Here is a 15,394-nt window from a genome sequence, read left to right on the forward strand (position 1 = left end):
TAACAAAAATGTAATGTTTCTATTAACTCAAAATATTAACTTTTTAAAAAAAAACTTCCCAGACTTGTGGCTTTGTGCTGCATCCACTATCCTATTTGACAATTTAATAGAGCCTACACTGTGGAACATCTAAGAGTTTGCTCTTGTCTAGGAAAAGTGGTTGGTTTTAAGTTAAGCTTAGCTAATGCGCATTAGCTAAGTCCAACTTAAGTTTATTTTTTTCCTAGGGTAAATTCAGGGTAACAGGTTTAACTTGACTTTAATCATACTGGTTAAATTAAGCAAAATATTACCCAGTTTCCCAACCAGGAAAATAATCAAGTTAAGGTTGGGCTTAACTACACATTAACCAAAACCCAACAAAATCAAAGATTCAGAGCACATTAGGTCAGCACAAAAAATATTTCAAGAATTTACTAGACTATTGGGTGACACACTAAAATTAGTACTTTATACTACTATACAAAGGACAGTTAGGTTGCCTATTCTGAAGTCTTCATTGTCTTAGTTGATGTCCCACAACTGCGAGCCAAATAACAAACCAATATACTGACCAAGTGGAGTGAGGTATAATCTCAGTCTAAGAGCAAAAAATTGGTGTTTGAATTTTTACAGCTACAAGTTAGAAAAACTAGATAATACTAACGTGTGAGAGGTCCAAATAAAACAACATCCAACGCCTTCAGCTGAAGTTTCTGTCTGTGGCTCCGTTCAATGATTTTCAGATGAGAGATCATAAAAGCAGGTTCATTTACTGCTATCCTGTTTATAATAAATCAAATGTAATTCTCACACACACGTTCATGTAAGCTATACACAGAACTATACTGTAGAAGAATTACTGTGGTAATCTATTTGCAATTTATACGGATAATATGTACACAGTTAACACGAGATATCTCTTGCTATCTCTATCGCTAATATTTTATGACTTATGTTATCAAAAGCATTACACTATGTAGTAATGGTTTTCTGCAACCACCACTAACTAAATCCATTTTGTAGAAGTTAACTGCAACGGCTTATGTGCAGCCTGATGGCATCAAGTCCCCTAACATACTTAATACTTGTAAAAATCCAACAGTTAATATTGAAGGGAAAAGTCTGCAAAGTCTTTTCATGTCCACACTGGCAATGTGTTTCTACTAAGCTGAATACATGTGTAGCTTTTCAACAGAAATTAGCTACCACAAAGCTAAATGATTGCTATTGAAACACTCTGGTAGCAAATTATTTTTAAAAGGAAGAAAGTAATGAAACTGAGGTAGGGAACACTGGCTGGAGACAAATGACTTTCAGGAATATTTTGGCAGAAGAAAATTGAAATTCTGGTTCCCTGGCCTTTCAGAATTGCAGGCCTACATCAGTTCTCTTATACCTGAGCACAGCCTGCCAGTATTAAATTTAGATAATCATCCTGCACAGACAAGCTAGAGAGAACGTTGTCCAATAGAAAAATATAATAAGGTTTTTTAAACTAATCCAGAAGAGAAGGTTCACCTGGGAAGTGTTGTTCCTTTGACACTACTGTCTTTAAAATTCTTCTCATACTGGGGCAATTCAACAAATTCTACCAGCCACTGAATAGTCTCCTCTTGAGTCCAGTTGTGAACTGCAAGACAAAAGATAGACTATCACAGATATCTGATTTTCAGGAATACAAAAACAATCAGTACCACAGCTAAAAATAAAACAGATGGTAGATTGGCAGGTTATACAGCCAGCATAAACAAGTTCACCTGGATGGAACCACAGATAAATAAGTATTCACATTTACTAACAAAAGTTGTTTCTAGCAGTTTGCCTTTTTCATTATATGCTCTTTAAAGACAAAGCTTAAACAAGTTGTAAGTAAACAAGTGTTTAACCAACATAAACATCAAAAATTCCGTAGTATACTTTAGAATTATTTTTTAAAATCAGGGCAGCATCTTGTGACCTATTTTAAGTGCTCTCTCAGCCCCAATTCTACTGTCCTTCATACCCTTACAGCGCTGAACATATGCCAGCAGATGCAGTAACACGTAAGTTAATGTGTCAAGATCTTAGCCAGTCAGACCCCCTTTTTTCTGGCATTTTCATACAAACTCATACCATTCAAACACAGAAATTGTGTATGGGTGAGGGATGGGGGTGGAGTTGGAGTAAAAAGAAAATATGAGGGGCAGAAATGATGTATGATGGGTGGGTGGGTTTTAACTATTTCTTTATTTAGAAATACACAGGTTTAAAAATTCTAGCCACTTAAGTATCAGAAACAACACAATAATCATTATAACACAGAGCTTTTGTTTAGAGAAACACTATACAGTAATATACTCATCAGATCTCTCTATTGAAGAGGGTGATACTATGTTACAGAATGAGCATCTTTACCCTACCTGTGACACGTCGGGTATTAAATTGAGTGAAATGTTGATTAAGATGTTATTAAACTGAATGCAACCTCTGATTATGCATATTTAACAATCCATATGTTGACTCAATGATAATATTCAAAAAAATGGACAGGTTTATTTATTTTTCGCAGGTGAATTTACATTGTCTGAGGCCTGTCTACACTACGCGTTTAAACCGATTTTAGGAGTGTTAAACCGATTTAACGCCGTACCCGTCCACACTAAGAGGCCTTTATATCGATATAAAGGGCTCTTTAAACCGGTTTCTGTACTCCTCCCCAACGAGAGGAGTAGCGCTAATATCGGTATTACCATATCGGATTAGGGTTAGTGTGGCCGCAAATCGACGGTATTGGCCTCCTTGCGGTATCCCACAGTGCACTACTGTGACTGCTCTGGACAGCAATCTGAACTCGGATGCACTGGCCAGGTAGACAGGAAAAGCCCCGCAAACTTTTGAATTTCATTTCCTGTTTGGCCAGCGTGGAGAGCTCATCAGCACAGGTGACCACGCAGAGCTCATCAGCACAGGTAACAATGCAGTCTCCTGAGAATCGAAAAAGAGGTCCAGCATGGACTGCACGCGAGGTACTGGATCTGATCGCTGTATGGGGAGAGGATTCAGTGCTAACAGAACTGCGTTCCAAAAGACGAAATGAAAAAGTATTTGAAAAAATTTCCAAGGCTATGATGGAACAAGGCCACAGCAGGGACTCAGTGCAGTGCAGAGTGAAAGTTAAGGAGCTCAGACAAGCCTACCAGAAAACCAAAGAAGCAAACGGAAGGTCCGGTGCAGGGCCAAAAACATGCCGCTTCTACGCTGAGCTGCATGCAATTTTAGGGGGCTGCACCACAACTACCCCACCCCTGTCCGTGGATTCCGAGGTGGGGGTTGTAATCTCTGCCATGGCTGAGGATTCTGCGGACGGGGAAGATGACGATGAAGAAGAGGAGGACGAGCTTGCAGAGAGCATACAGCACTCTGTTAGCCCCAACAGCCAGGAGCTTTTTCTGACCCAGACGGAATTACCCTACCAGCCCTCCCAGGCCACTAACCCAGACAATGAAGCCATGGAAGGGACCTCTGGTGAGTGTACCTTAGTAAATATAAAACATGGTTTAAAAGCAAGCATTTTTTAATGATTGATTTGCCCTGAGGACTTGGGATGCATTCACAGCCAGTAAAGTTACTTAGAAAAGTTTTTTTTTAACATGTCTGGGGATTGAGAGGAAATCCTCCAGGGACATCACCATGAAGCGCTCCTGGAGGTACTCCAAAAGCCTTTGCATAAGGTTTCTGGGCAAGGCAGCCTTGTTCTGTCCACCATGGTAGGACACTTTACCACGCCATGCATGTAGCAAGTAATCAGGTATCATTGCATGACAAAGCATAGCTGCGTATGGTCCCGGTGATTGCTGGCATTCAAGAAACATCCGTTCTTTATCTCGCTGTGTTATCCTCAGCAGAGTGATATCGTTCAGGGTAACCTGGTTGAAAATCAGGAATTTAATTAAGGGGACAGAGATGCCCATTTTCCTACTGGGCTCGTGGCCTGCTGCTTAAAATAAATCCTTCCTTGCACGTAGCCAAGCGGGGGGAGGGGAGGAGAGAAATAGCGATGAGCTTTTTCGCGTTTGGCTAGCAGGGATCTTCCCAGCTACCAGCCATGCGGTGGGGTTGGGGGGGAAGAGGGATGATTAGCAGTGAGCTTGCATGATACCAGCCATGCGGTGGGGGGAGGGGTAAAGCACTGTATATATGAAGGCTGCAGAAGCCAAAAGACAGTGGCTTACCATGGCCGCATGCAAGCTGAATTCTGATGCCCGGACCTGCATCTGTGAGATCTGTAACACCAGAGCCGCAGGCACTCAATATTAAGATGCAAAATGCGACCTTGTAGTGAAATCACATGTGCTATGTAAGGTGAATAGTGTTGTTCACTGTGAAAGAGTATAACCATTGTTCTGTAAAATGTATCTTTTTAAATACTTCTCTCCCTTTTTTCCCTCCCTCATGCAGCTGCAAATTTTTCAAGCATCCCTACTCCGTCCCGAAGACTATCTCAGATAAGGCGGCGGAAAAAAAAGACGCGAGAAGAAATGTTTTCCGAAATCATGGAAGTGACCCGCAAGGAAAGAGCTCATCTGAATGAGTGGAAGGAGGTGGTATCAAATTACAGGAAAGATGCCAGTGTATGTGAGGACAGGAGGGACGCTCGAGATGAGAGGTGGCAGCAGGATGATCAGCGGTGGCGGGATGCAACTCTGGGGCTGCTGTGTGATCAAACTGACATGCATCTGGTGGAGCTTCAGGAAAGGCAGCAGGATCACAGAGTGCCGCTGCAGCCTCTGAATAACCACCCTCACCCCTTACCATGTTCCACATCCTCCTCACCCAGACGTGTAAGAACGCGTGGGGGGAGGCTCCGTGCACCCGCCCACTCCACCCCCGTGGACAGCCCAACCAAAAGGTTGTCATTACTGTGAAATTTTTTAGTGGCCTTTTCCTTCCCTCCTATCCTCCTCCCAAACCACACCCGGGCTACCTTCTCAGTTCTCTCCCTCTTTTTATAATGAATTAATAAAGAATACATTATTTTTAAACGATAGTGACTATTTCCTTAAGCAAGCTGTAATCGAAGGGGAAGGGTGGGTTGCTTACAGGGAATGAGTCAATCAAGGGGGGTGGGGGTTCATCAAGGGGAAACAAACACAGCAGTCACACCCTACCCTGGCCAGTGAAGAAGCTCGTTTTCAAAGCTTCTCTGATGCGCACCGCTTCCTGGTGTGCTCTTCTAATCTCCCTGGTGTCTGGCTGCGCGTAATCAGCGGCCAGGTGATTTGCCTCAGCCTCCCACCCCGCCATAGAGGTCTGCCCCTTACTCTCACAGAGATTGTGGAGAACACAGCAAGCAGCAATAACAAAGGGGACATTGGTTTGGCTGAGGTCTGAGCGAGTCAGTAATGTGCGCCAGCGCGCCTTTAAACGGCCAAAGGCACATTCTACCACCATTCTGCACTTGCTCAGCCTGTAGTTGAACAGCTCCTGACCACTGTCCAGGCTGCCTGTGTATGGCTTCATGAGCCATGGCATCAAGGGGTAGGCTGGGTCCCCCAGGATAACGACAGCCATTTCGTCAAGTATCAGAGGGGTAGCCGTGTTAGTCTGGATCTGTAAAAGCAGCAAAGAATCCTTTGGCACTCTATAAGGTGCCACAGGATTCTTTGCTGCTTTGACAGGCATTTCAACATCCCCAACTGTTATTTTCTGGTCTGGGAAGTAATTCCCTTGCTGCAGCCGTTTAAACAGAGCAGTGCTTCTGAAGATGCGAACGTCATGAACCCTTCCCGGCCATCCCACGTGGATGTTGGTGAAACATCCCTTGTGATCTATCAGTGCTTGCAGCACCATTGAAAAGTACCCCTTGCGGTTTACGTACTGGGTGCCCTGGTGCTCCGGTGCCAAGATAGGGATATGGGTTCCATCTACCGCCCCGCCACACAGTTAGGGAATCCCATTGCAGCAAAGCCATCCACTATGGCCTGCACGTTTCCCAGAGTCACAACCTTTCGTAGCAGCAGCTTAATGATTGCTTTGGCTACTTGCATCACAGCAGCCCCCACAGTAGATTTTCCAACTCCAAATTGATTCCCGACTGACTGGTAGCTGTCTGGCGTTGCAAGCTTCCAGAGGGCTATTGCCACTCACTTCTCCACTGTGAGGGCTGCTCTCATCTTGGTATTATGGCGTTTCAGGACAGGGGAAAACAAGTCACAAAGTTCCATGAAAGTGCCCTTACGCATGCGAAAGTTTCGCAGCCACTGCGAATCGTCCCACACCTGCAAAACTATGCGGTCCCACCAGTCTGTGCTTGTTTTCCGGGCCCAAACTCGGCGTTCAATGGCTAGAACCTGCCCCATTACCATCAGGATCTCCAAAACGCAGGGGCGCGTGGTTGGAGAGAATTCTGTGTCCATGTCCTCATCACTCTCATCGCCGCGCTGCCGTAGCCGCCTCCTCCTCGCCTGGCTTTGCAGGTCCTGGTTCAGCATTGACTGCACGAGAATGCGCGAGGTGTTTAAAACGTCCACGATTGCGGTATTGAGCTGAGCAGGGTCCATGCTTGCTGTGCTATGGCGTCTGCACAGTTCACCCAGGAAAAAAGGCGCAAAACGGTTTTCACGGAGGGAGGGGTGAGGCTGTACCCAGAACCACCCGCAACAATTATTTTTCCCCCATCAGGCACTGGTACCTAACCCAGAATTCCAAGGGGTGGGGGAAGACTGCAGGAACTATGGGATAGCTACCCACAGTGCAACGCCCCAGAAATCGACGCTACCCTCGGACCATGGACGCACACCGCCGAATTAATGTGCGTTGTGTGGCCGCGTGCACTCGACTTTATACAGTCTGTTTTACAAAACCAGTTTCTGTAAAATCGGAATAATCCTGTAGTGTAGACGTATCCCTGAGTGCTGAACAAAAGAAGTAGTGAGGTTTTTTTACCCACGGAAGTTTGTGCCCAAATAAATCTGTTAGTCTTTAAGGTGCCACTGGACTCCTCCTTGTTTTTGTGAATACAGACCAACATGGCTACCCCCGATACTGAACAAATGGGGTACAATTAAAAAATACCAAAAACAACCACCACCTTTCAAATGTTCCTGGGACATCTTGTGTTACGTCAAATTATTTTTCTTACTAAGGAGGTTATTGAAGTGAATATCAACAACAGAAGCTTAAAAAACAATTTCCCCCTTATATTTATTTGCAATGGCTGCTACTACTATTGAAACTGCCAGCCAGCAGTGTACATGACCCCCTGGTAATTGCAGAGGTCTCGGCACACAAGGAAACACTGTCTGGAGCTTTTCATTTAGATAAAACTGTTGCCTCAGCCCAGGGCAGAGCTTCAGGCACTGTATGCCACTGCTAGCCAGTTTTGCACCTTGTAAGGCTATACACGATAAATGCCTCTCTCTTCCACTGTGCTTGCAAAGTTTATCTAGACCCTCTGTGCTTTGGAGCAAATCACCAAGTAGTGGCCTCCCTTTGTACACACATAACTTTGCATGCACAAACACCTGCAGGCTTTTCAAGCGCTACCACCTGTGCATGGAACTGCTAGACCATTATCTGTATGTATTTCTCCATGCAACTGTATCCGGATAAGGAAAGGCTAGATTAAGACCCCTTTGAAAATCTGACACTAACAGTGCATTATCAATAGTGAAGCTTGACAAGGACCCTTTACAAAAAAATTGCAGTAAAGATTGCAAATGCTTTCCACTTGTAAACTGCAGACACACTTGTGTGCAAACACAACAGAATGTTTTATGTGGAGCTATACCTATCTCACAGAACTGGAAGGGACCCCAAAAGGTCATTGAGTCCAGCCCCCTGCCTTCACTAGCAGGACCAAGTATTGATTTTTGCCCCAGATCCCTAAGCGGCCCCCTCAAGGATTGAGCTCACAACCCTGGGTTTAAGCAGGCCAATGCTCAAACCAATGCATCTGACGAAGTGGGTATTCACCCATGAAAGCTCATGCTCTAATACGTCTGTCAGTCTATAAGGTGCCACAGGACTCTGCTGCTTTTACAGATCCAGATTAACACGGCTACCCCTCTGATACTATCCATTTCAGACTGTTTAGCATGGTATGATTAACATATGAGTTGAAGTTTCAACTGGGATTCCTACAGATTTATTATTTACATTTAGTATATCAATGAAAATCCAGTTTAAGCATTACCAGATAGTTCCATGGGTGTTTTTAAACTGTTTCAGTTTTACTCTACACTGTTTCCAATGTCACTAATTAGCTTTAAAAATAAACAGCATTCAAGAACTAATAGTCCCCGACCCTAAACTGGGTACAATGTCATTTTTGTAATGATTCTTCCCGTGCCTCCAGATTACAAACCCTTTAATCTTCTAAGCACTGATCTACCAGTATTCAGCATCCTGTAATAATTAATCTTCACCAGTTTTGTCCTTTTCCTCTGAAACTATAAATTGTGATAAGGCAAGACCAGAGGTGAAAGTAAGCCGAGCCAGTATGGCGTACCAGCAAGAGCCGGTACACCGTGCTGAACCGACTTCCCCAGGCTGGCGATTTAAAGGGCCTGGGGCTCCCTGCAGCGGCTGGAGCCCAGGGCCCTTTAAAAACGCCTCCCATGGCCTTCAAAGCCCCGCTGCCAGAGCCCCAAGGTAACGGCAGCAGGGCTCAGGCAGCACTTTAAAGGGCCCGGGGCTCTGGCCGCTGCAGGGAGCCCCGGGCCCTTTAAAATGCTGCCCGAGCCCAGCTACCGGAGCCCCGGGGTAGCAGCGATAGGGCTCCATTGGCAATTTAAAGGGCCTGGAGCTCTGCTACGGTAGCGGTGGCCAGAGCCCCGGGCCCTTGAAATCACCCGAGCCCCGGGGCTCCCAGCCACCTCTGGAGCTGGTAGCTCCGGCGGTGATTTAAAGGCCCTGAGGCTCTCAGCCGCAGCCAGAACCCCAGGGCCTTTAAATCTTGATTTAAAGCTCCCACACCTCTTCCGGTTGAGGCCACACCTCTTCCTGTTGAGGCCACACCCCTGCTCAGGACTCTGGCTACCGATAAGTCCTTTAACTTACTTTCACCCTGGGCAAGACCCACTTACACCCCGAGACCTTTTATAATGAAATGACAAAAGTCTCCTCATTGCAAGGAAATAGAATGCAGTGCTTGTTAAAATCCATGACAATATACTTTGTAACAGATAACTGGAAGAATCTCAATTTACAGAAATCTCTAGTAAACCCTATTCTGTGCAACAGAGTCAAACATAGGAAGAGCTGCCAAAAAAAAAGTTATTTGATCTTATGATTAAAAATAAGATGACCTTCAGGATACATCACCACTCGATAAGGACAATGAACTCTAAGAGGTGTAGGAGCTGTTTCCTGTGGGAATGCTTGATGGAACATGAAGACATTCTAAAAATATTGTATTATCTACAAATCTCATCTGAATGGCCTGAACTCTGATCCAGAGAAATAGCATTTTATTTTTGAAGAATGCAACAATTTGTGACTAATAGAAGTGTGGGACTGGAAGGGACCTCTGTAGGTCATCTAGTCAAGTCCCCTGCACACTATGCAGGACTAAGTAATAACTAGACCATTCCTGACAGGTGTTTGCCCAACCTGTTCTCAAAAGCCTCCAGTGACAGACATTCCATATCCTCCTGAAGCAATTTGTTCCAGTGCTTAACTACCCTGACAATTAGGAAGTTTTTCTTAATTTCCAAGCTAACCCTCCCTTGCTGCAATTTAAGCCCATTGATTCTTGTCCTATCCATAGAGATTAAAACAATTTTTCACCCTCTTCTGTGTAACAACCTTTTATGTACTTGCAAAACTTATCAGAGCCATCCCTTGGGTACCACGAATCTGGGCAGCTGCTCTGAGCCCCGTGCTTTGGGGGACCCCGTGGGCCGGTGTGATTGGCTGGCGTGGTCAGTCCTGGAAGTGACGGGTCGGTCTCAGAAGTGACGGATGGATTCGTCACTTCCACCCCGGGCCCCGCACCTCTCCTAGCGACAATCCTGCTTATTATGTTCCCTTCCATCTTTTCTCTAGACTAAACAAACCCTTCTTTTTCAGTCTTCCCTAATAGGTCATGTTTTCTAGATCATTAATCATTTTTGTTGCTCTCCTCTGGACTTTCTCCAATTTATCCACATCTTTCATGAAGTGTGGCACTCAGAGCCAGGCACAATACTCCAGTCGAACCCTTATCAGAAGATAAAGGTCAAGAACATTTTGATTAGATGTAAGATAACTGGATCCAGATAAATACAGATCAAATTTGAAGGGCCCCTCATACACATTCCAAAACATCTTTGAACTTCTGGGAGTTCTATCATTTATATATATTCCAGTATGCTTTTTCCATTCATAGCCTGGACCAACCAAACCGTAACATTCATATGATGGTTCTCTCACACTCTCAAATCTGCTCTCCTTTTCAGTCCTAATGAATGGCCAAAAATCATTACTATGTAACAAATGAGATATACATAACAGTTACTGACAGTCAAGCTAACTATTGATATTAACACCCAACATGGAGTGATGTTCCTTTTGTAGGAAATCAAGCAGGGAAATCTCACTGTAGGGCAGGTTCACTTACAGGGAGGGTTCTACTCGATTAGGAAATCTGTGACCCATTTCCCAGCAATAGCGCAGGTAGCTGTACAAGCACCACCAATAGCATAACCACTTGTGTAAACCAAGAGCAGACACTTTTTACCTCTGTGTCATCTAAGCAGCACTTACACTATTGGGTAGTACCGGAGCTGCTGCATCTTTGCCAGAAAACAAAGAAATTTCCCAGTGCAGATCTGTCCTGATAGTTACATCATCTCTGCTGTATCACGGGTGTGGTTATTTTCTTGTCCTTGCTAGCCTTGCGATCTTGAAGATTTCAAAAAAATATAATCTTTAAAAGCTTTAAACAAGTTTAAAAAAGCATGCATTTTCTGAAATACTTCTGAGACTGCGAACCAAACTCAATCAGTTTAAGACTTTATCAAATCATAAGTGGGCAGATTGCTCTGACCATTAATAGCAGCACTCCGTACTCTGCACTGGCTGCTAAAATACTTCAGGGTATAAAAGCAGCAAAGAATCCTGTGGCACCTTATAGACTAACTGACGTTTTGCAGCATGAGCTTTCGTGGGTGAATACCCACTTCTTCGGCTTGCATCCGAAGAAGTGGGTATTCACCCACGAAAGCTCATGCTGCAAAACGTCAGTTAGTCTATAAGGTGCCACAGGATTCTTTGCTGCTTTTACAGATCCAGACTAACACGGCTACCCCTCTGATACAGGGTATAAAACTGTTTGACCCTGAAAAGTGCCTTTGTAACATGGCATTGTGTGGTTTAATATTCATTGTGTCCAACTGACTTCCGATCAAATTTGCAAGTGAAGAGATTGTTTCTTAAATGCCATCCCCACAAGTTCAGCATGGGCTCAGAGTCAGAATTCTTCCCATCTCACCCATCACCACCAGAAAGGAAGACTCGGCAGGCCGAATCATCCACTGAAGGCACCTGTGCAAACCCATGGTCTTCTGTAGGCTTGTACCATTATAGCTGAGTATAATGTGGCCTGCAAAACAGTGACTGGGTGCCAGATGGAAAGCACCAAGCATGACTTTCAGAGCCCAGTTTGAGTTTACAGGGCTAGCAGTTAGGAAAAAAATCTCATATCTGTAAACTGAACATATTATGATATGCCAATCAATGAGTCAATGAACATCCATTTTTAAACAGTCACTCAGATTAGAAGTTCACTTTAAGATATCGGATACCATCTATATCCTGGAACCCAGCTACTTCACAGACCACTGTCATGCCCCATCCTCCTACACCCAGTCATGGAATCATCAGCTGGGATGCTCCCATAGCTAAAGTCCTGAATGCAGCTGAAGAAAATTCAGCACAGGGCACTTCTGCCTTGGTACTTCCTCACTCACAGATAAGAACAGATGAGAGTGTGACCCAAGAATCTCATGATGCCCACTGGCAGAGGGCACAGGGGACATAAGATTTCAGGGATCCCTGAAATCCAAAAGTGGTCATGTAAGGTGTCTATGAAAACCTGTGTCACAATGGTCATCATAATTATTTCAAAAATATATATGCACATAATATGTAGGAGTTATGTACGTACACTGAAAATTATGTTCTTAAAGCCTTGTAGCTAAAGGCAAGTCAGAGGCAGCGAGCATTGAGAAAGACTTCTCCAGACAGAAGGTGGGAGACATTTATCCATCCGTTGACCATTGCGTATCTTACTATTTGCATACTGAGTCACATGCTAATAAAGAAATTTTGAGAATGCTACCAGAAAAAACAAAACCAGCAAGAGCCATTCTATTTACAAATAAAGACAATGAATCTTTGCGGGTATGGGGGTACACTGGGGATTCCTCAGTTTGGGAAGACAAACTGCCAGTGGGCTTGATCTTATGAAAGGAGGAGCTTTTCCCAATGTTTTCAACCAGGGTGGCTAAGAACTTGGGGTCAGCAATCCTGTACAAGACAGGGAAGTGTCTTGTGAGTTAAGTTTAGGCTCTAGAATAGTGGTTTTCAACCTATTTTCATTTGTGGGCCCCTAAAAATATTCAAATAAAGGTGCAGACCCCTTTGGAAAATCTTAGGTAGTCTGCAGACTGTCCAGGGATCCACGGACCACAGGTTGAAAATGACTGCTCTAGAAAGCATGTGATAATTTTGTTTTTTATATAACCGTTTCCAATATGCTTGCTTACTTATCAAATAACAGATTTCAAATGACAGTAAACTTATTCTTGTTTTCACTACAAATCTAAGTGCTGTGTGTTAAACAGCGTGGTAATCTTGAGCTGAATCTAGTAAGCTAGTGTGTACTATCCCCTTGGGAGTAGGGATCAGTGTTCAATGGACCAGAGGCTCGGCACTCCAGAGGGACGTTTGGAGGACTCGGATTTGGCCACCCACCAATGTCCATCTGAAAAAAAATCCAAGCTGGAACAGAACATACCTACCCCTGTTGTTAGCACATGACATCAGCGTTCATTAGTCTGTATTGTCTGCCTCTGGGTCCCCAGGAGAAATATGAGGGGGGGAGGGGCTGCTCCGGACATGGAGCCCTACATGGTTTCGGAGCTGCCCATTTGAGAGATCACCATTCTTGCAGTGTGAGACTGCCACCACGGGGATCAGCACGGGGGCTTATGACAGAGCTTTCTCATCTTTAAAATGGAGGGGGCTGCTGAGTGGGCTTTGTTTGTGGTTGCCCTACTCTTCAGAATTCACCCTTCCTCTTGCTTTGAACTAGCGCAAATTTAGGTTACTGTCAGAGATCAAGACCCCACTGTGGTAGTCATTTGTCTTTAGTTATCTCCCAGGCACTTTTTCTTTTCTTTCTTTTTTTTTTGTTGGAGTGGAGGAAAACCTTTGAAAGTTGGCTTTGGTGGTGGATGGGGTATTTTCAGTGGGTCCTTGCGGCAATTTTAACTCCACCCTACATACTGTATGGAGCTTGGGCTACCAGTACACCCTTCTCAATGCTAACTGGGTTACATTTTTCTTGTTACATTTCAGGAAACAAATGCTTATGTACATTTTCAAAAAATTCACTCATCTAATGCTCTGAGCAGGGATTCTCAACCTTTTATTTTGAGGCCCCCCAACATGTTATGAAAACTCCATGGCCCACCTGAGCCAAAATAACTGGTTTTCTGCATACAAAATCTAGGGCTTGCATTAGGGGGAGCAAGCAGGGCAGTTGCTGGGGCCCCATGCCAAAGGAGCCCCTGCAAAGTTACATTGCTCAGGCTTTGGCTTCAGCCACAGGTGGCGGGGCTCAGAGCCCTGGGCTTCAGCCCCATTCGGTGGGGCTTTGGCTTTCTGCCCTGGGCCCCAGCAAGTCAAGTGCTGGTCCTGATGGGTGGACTCCCTGAAACCTGCTCACGGCGCCCCTCCACCCCAGGAGGCCCTGGACCCCGGTTAAGAACCACTGCTCTGAGAATAAGTAGATTAATAACAACAAATCTTACAAATAAATCAATACATTATGAATTCTTCTTGCTTCAAAAATTATCTCAGTAATAAATTCCACTTAGAAATTGAGTTAGGCCTGCAGATCAGACAAATATCTTGTTGATCCAAGGGGAGGAAAGCAATTTCTGTTGAGCGGTGCTTTACTGAAAAAATTCCTGACAGTAGCCCCCTTGTCATTAAATCAGGAACTCCAAGCTCTCTCTGCCTGTTAGGAAGGACTCTAAAGTGAGAAAAGACTTCTAGATCTTTTCATCACCCTGGTGGGTCTCAAAATGCATTCTATGAAGTTAGTTTGCCCACATTAGTGCCAACCCCAATCTGAAAGGGCCCTAGCCACATCTGGGTCTACAAGTGTCGGCACTTCAGAGATCAGTAGGGACTGCCACACAGAGGTCACTACACACTTTCTCTATGCACAACAGATTAGACAATCTGGCTTGGCAGATGCAACTTTAAATGCAAGGTTCTAGGCACAGAAGTCCACTCATTCAAATCTTCCCACTCCACAGCCCGGACTGTTGCTACATATAATCTATACATCCAAATCAGAGGACCCGGTGAGCAGAGAAAGTACATATACCTATAAATTGTAGTCCCTACCTATAAATAATTGTTGTTCATATAAAACAATCTGAAAGCCTGAATCTCCTGTGTTTTTTTAAACTTTTGGGTACATCACTGACATGTTCCGCAAGTTCTCTTGTTTCAGTTCATAAATAATTTTAAGTTAGCTAAGGGAAAAACTGCCTAGTATTCCCTACTGAAACCTAAAGCAGCTCCTCTTACTAGGAAGGAAAAGCTTCAACAGCTGTTTGCCTACTTATCGTAACAAGCAGTAAACAACAAGTCAGTCCAGAGTGGAGAACATGATCAAGAGAAAACCAGTTTACAGAGAGGGGAAAAATTACCTTGCTACCGAAGTCAAGAACTGAAGAACGATCTATGAAACACAGCATACAGTACTGGTCAACATATAGTGCAAAGGAAAATACTACCCGAAGAGAGTGCAGTAATAAAGATGCTACATTTGAATTATTTAAACAGAGGAAAATTTAAAGAGTCAGGTTATTCATCTGGCAGTCTCGTTTTCTGATGGACAGAAGTTTTCAAAATTATTAAGCTGACTGACAATTTTTAACATTTGGAGTTTCAAAGTTAAGACCAATTTCCAAATAGAAAACTAGGAACAAAAAAACTTAGGCGGAAATAAGGTAAAAAAACATGCATGGAACATATGAAATAAGAGATGGGGAAATGAGACATTTAGTCAGCATAAATTGACATGGACAACTCAGCTTTTAGAAAAGGGAGAAGAATGAATATAGTGAAAAGACAGAAAACTGATTTTATAATGAACTAAAAAAAAAGTCAAGCACGCTGGCGTGGATTATTTTTTTCTTACTTTTTACAG

The 15,394-nt window shown here is 43.9% G+C and overlaps 1 protein-coding gene across 1 annotated transcript in view; it reads right to left on the reverse strand.

Moving 5' to 3' along the window:
- Positions 1-15,394, reverse strand: part of STIM2 (stromal interaction molecule 2) — a 135,722-nt gene that overhangs the window by 16,505 nt on the left and 103,823 nt on the right. Inside the window, exons 4-5 of the mRNA XM_045019731.1 lie at positions 1,501-1,612; positions 647-762 (exon numbers count right to left, since the gene is read on the reverse strand). Of these exons, the coding sequence (XP_044875666.1) occupies positions 647-762; positions 1,501-1,612 (228 nt within the window). The remainder of the gene's footprint in view (positions 1-646; positions 763-1,500; positions 1,613-15,394) is intronic.

This window comes from Mauremys mutica, chromosome 5 (assembly GCF_020497125.1).
Source record: "Mauremys mutica isolate MM-2020 ecotype Southern chromosome 5, ASM2049712v1, whole genome shotgun sequence".
Classification (NCBI taxonomy): Eukaryota; Metazoa; Chordata; order Testudines; family Geoemydidae; genus Mauremys; species Mauremys mutica.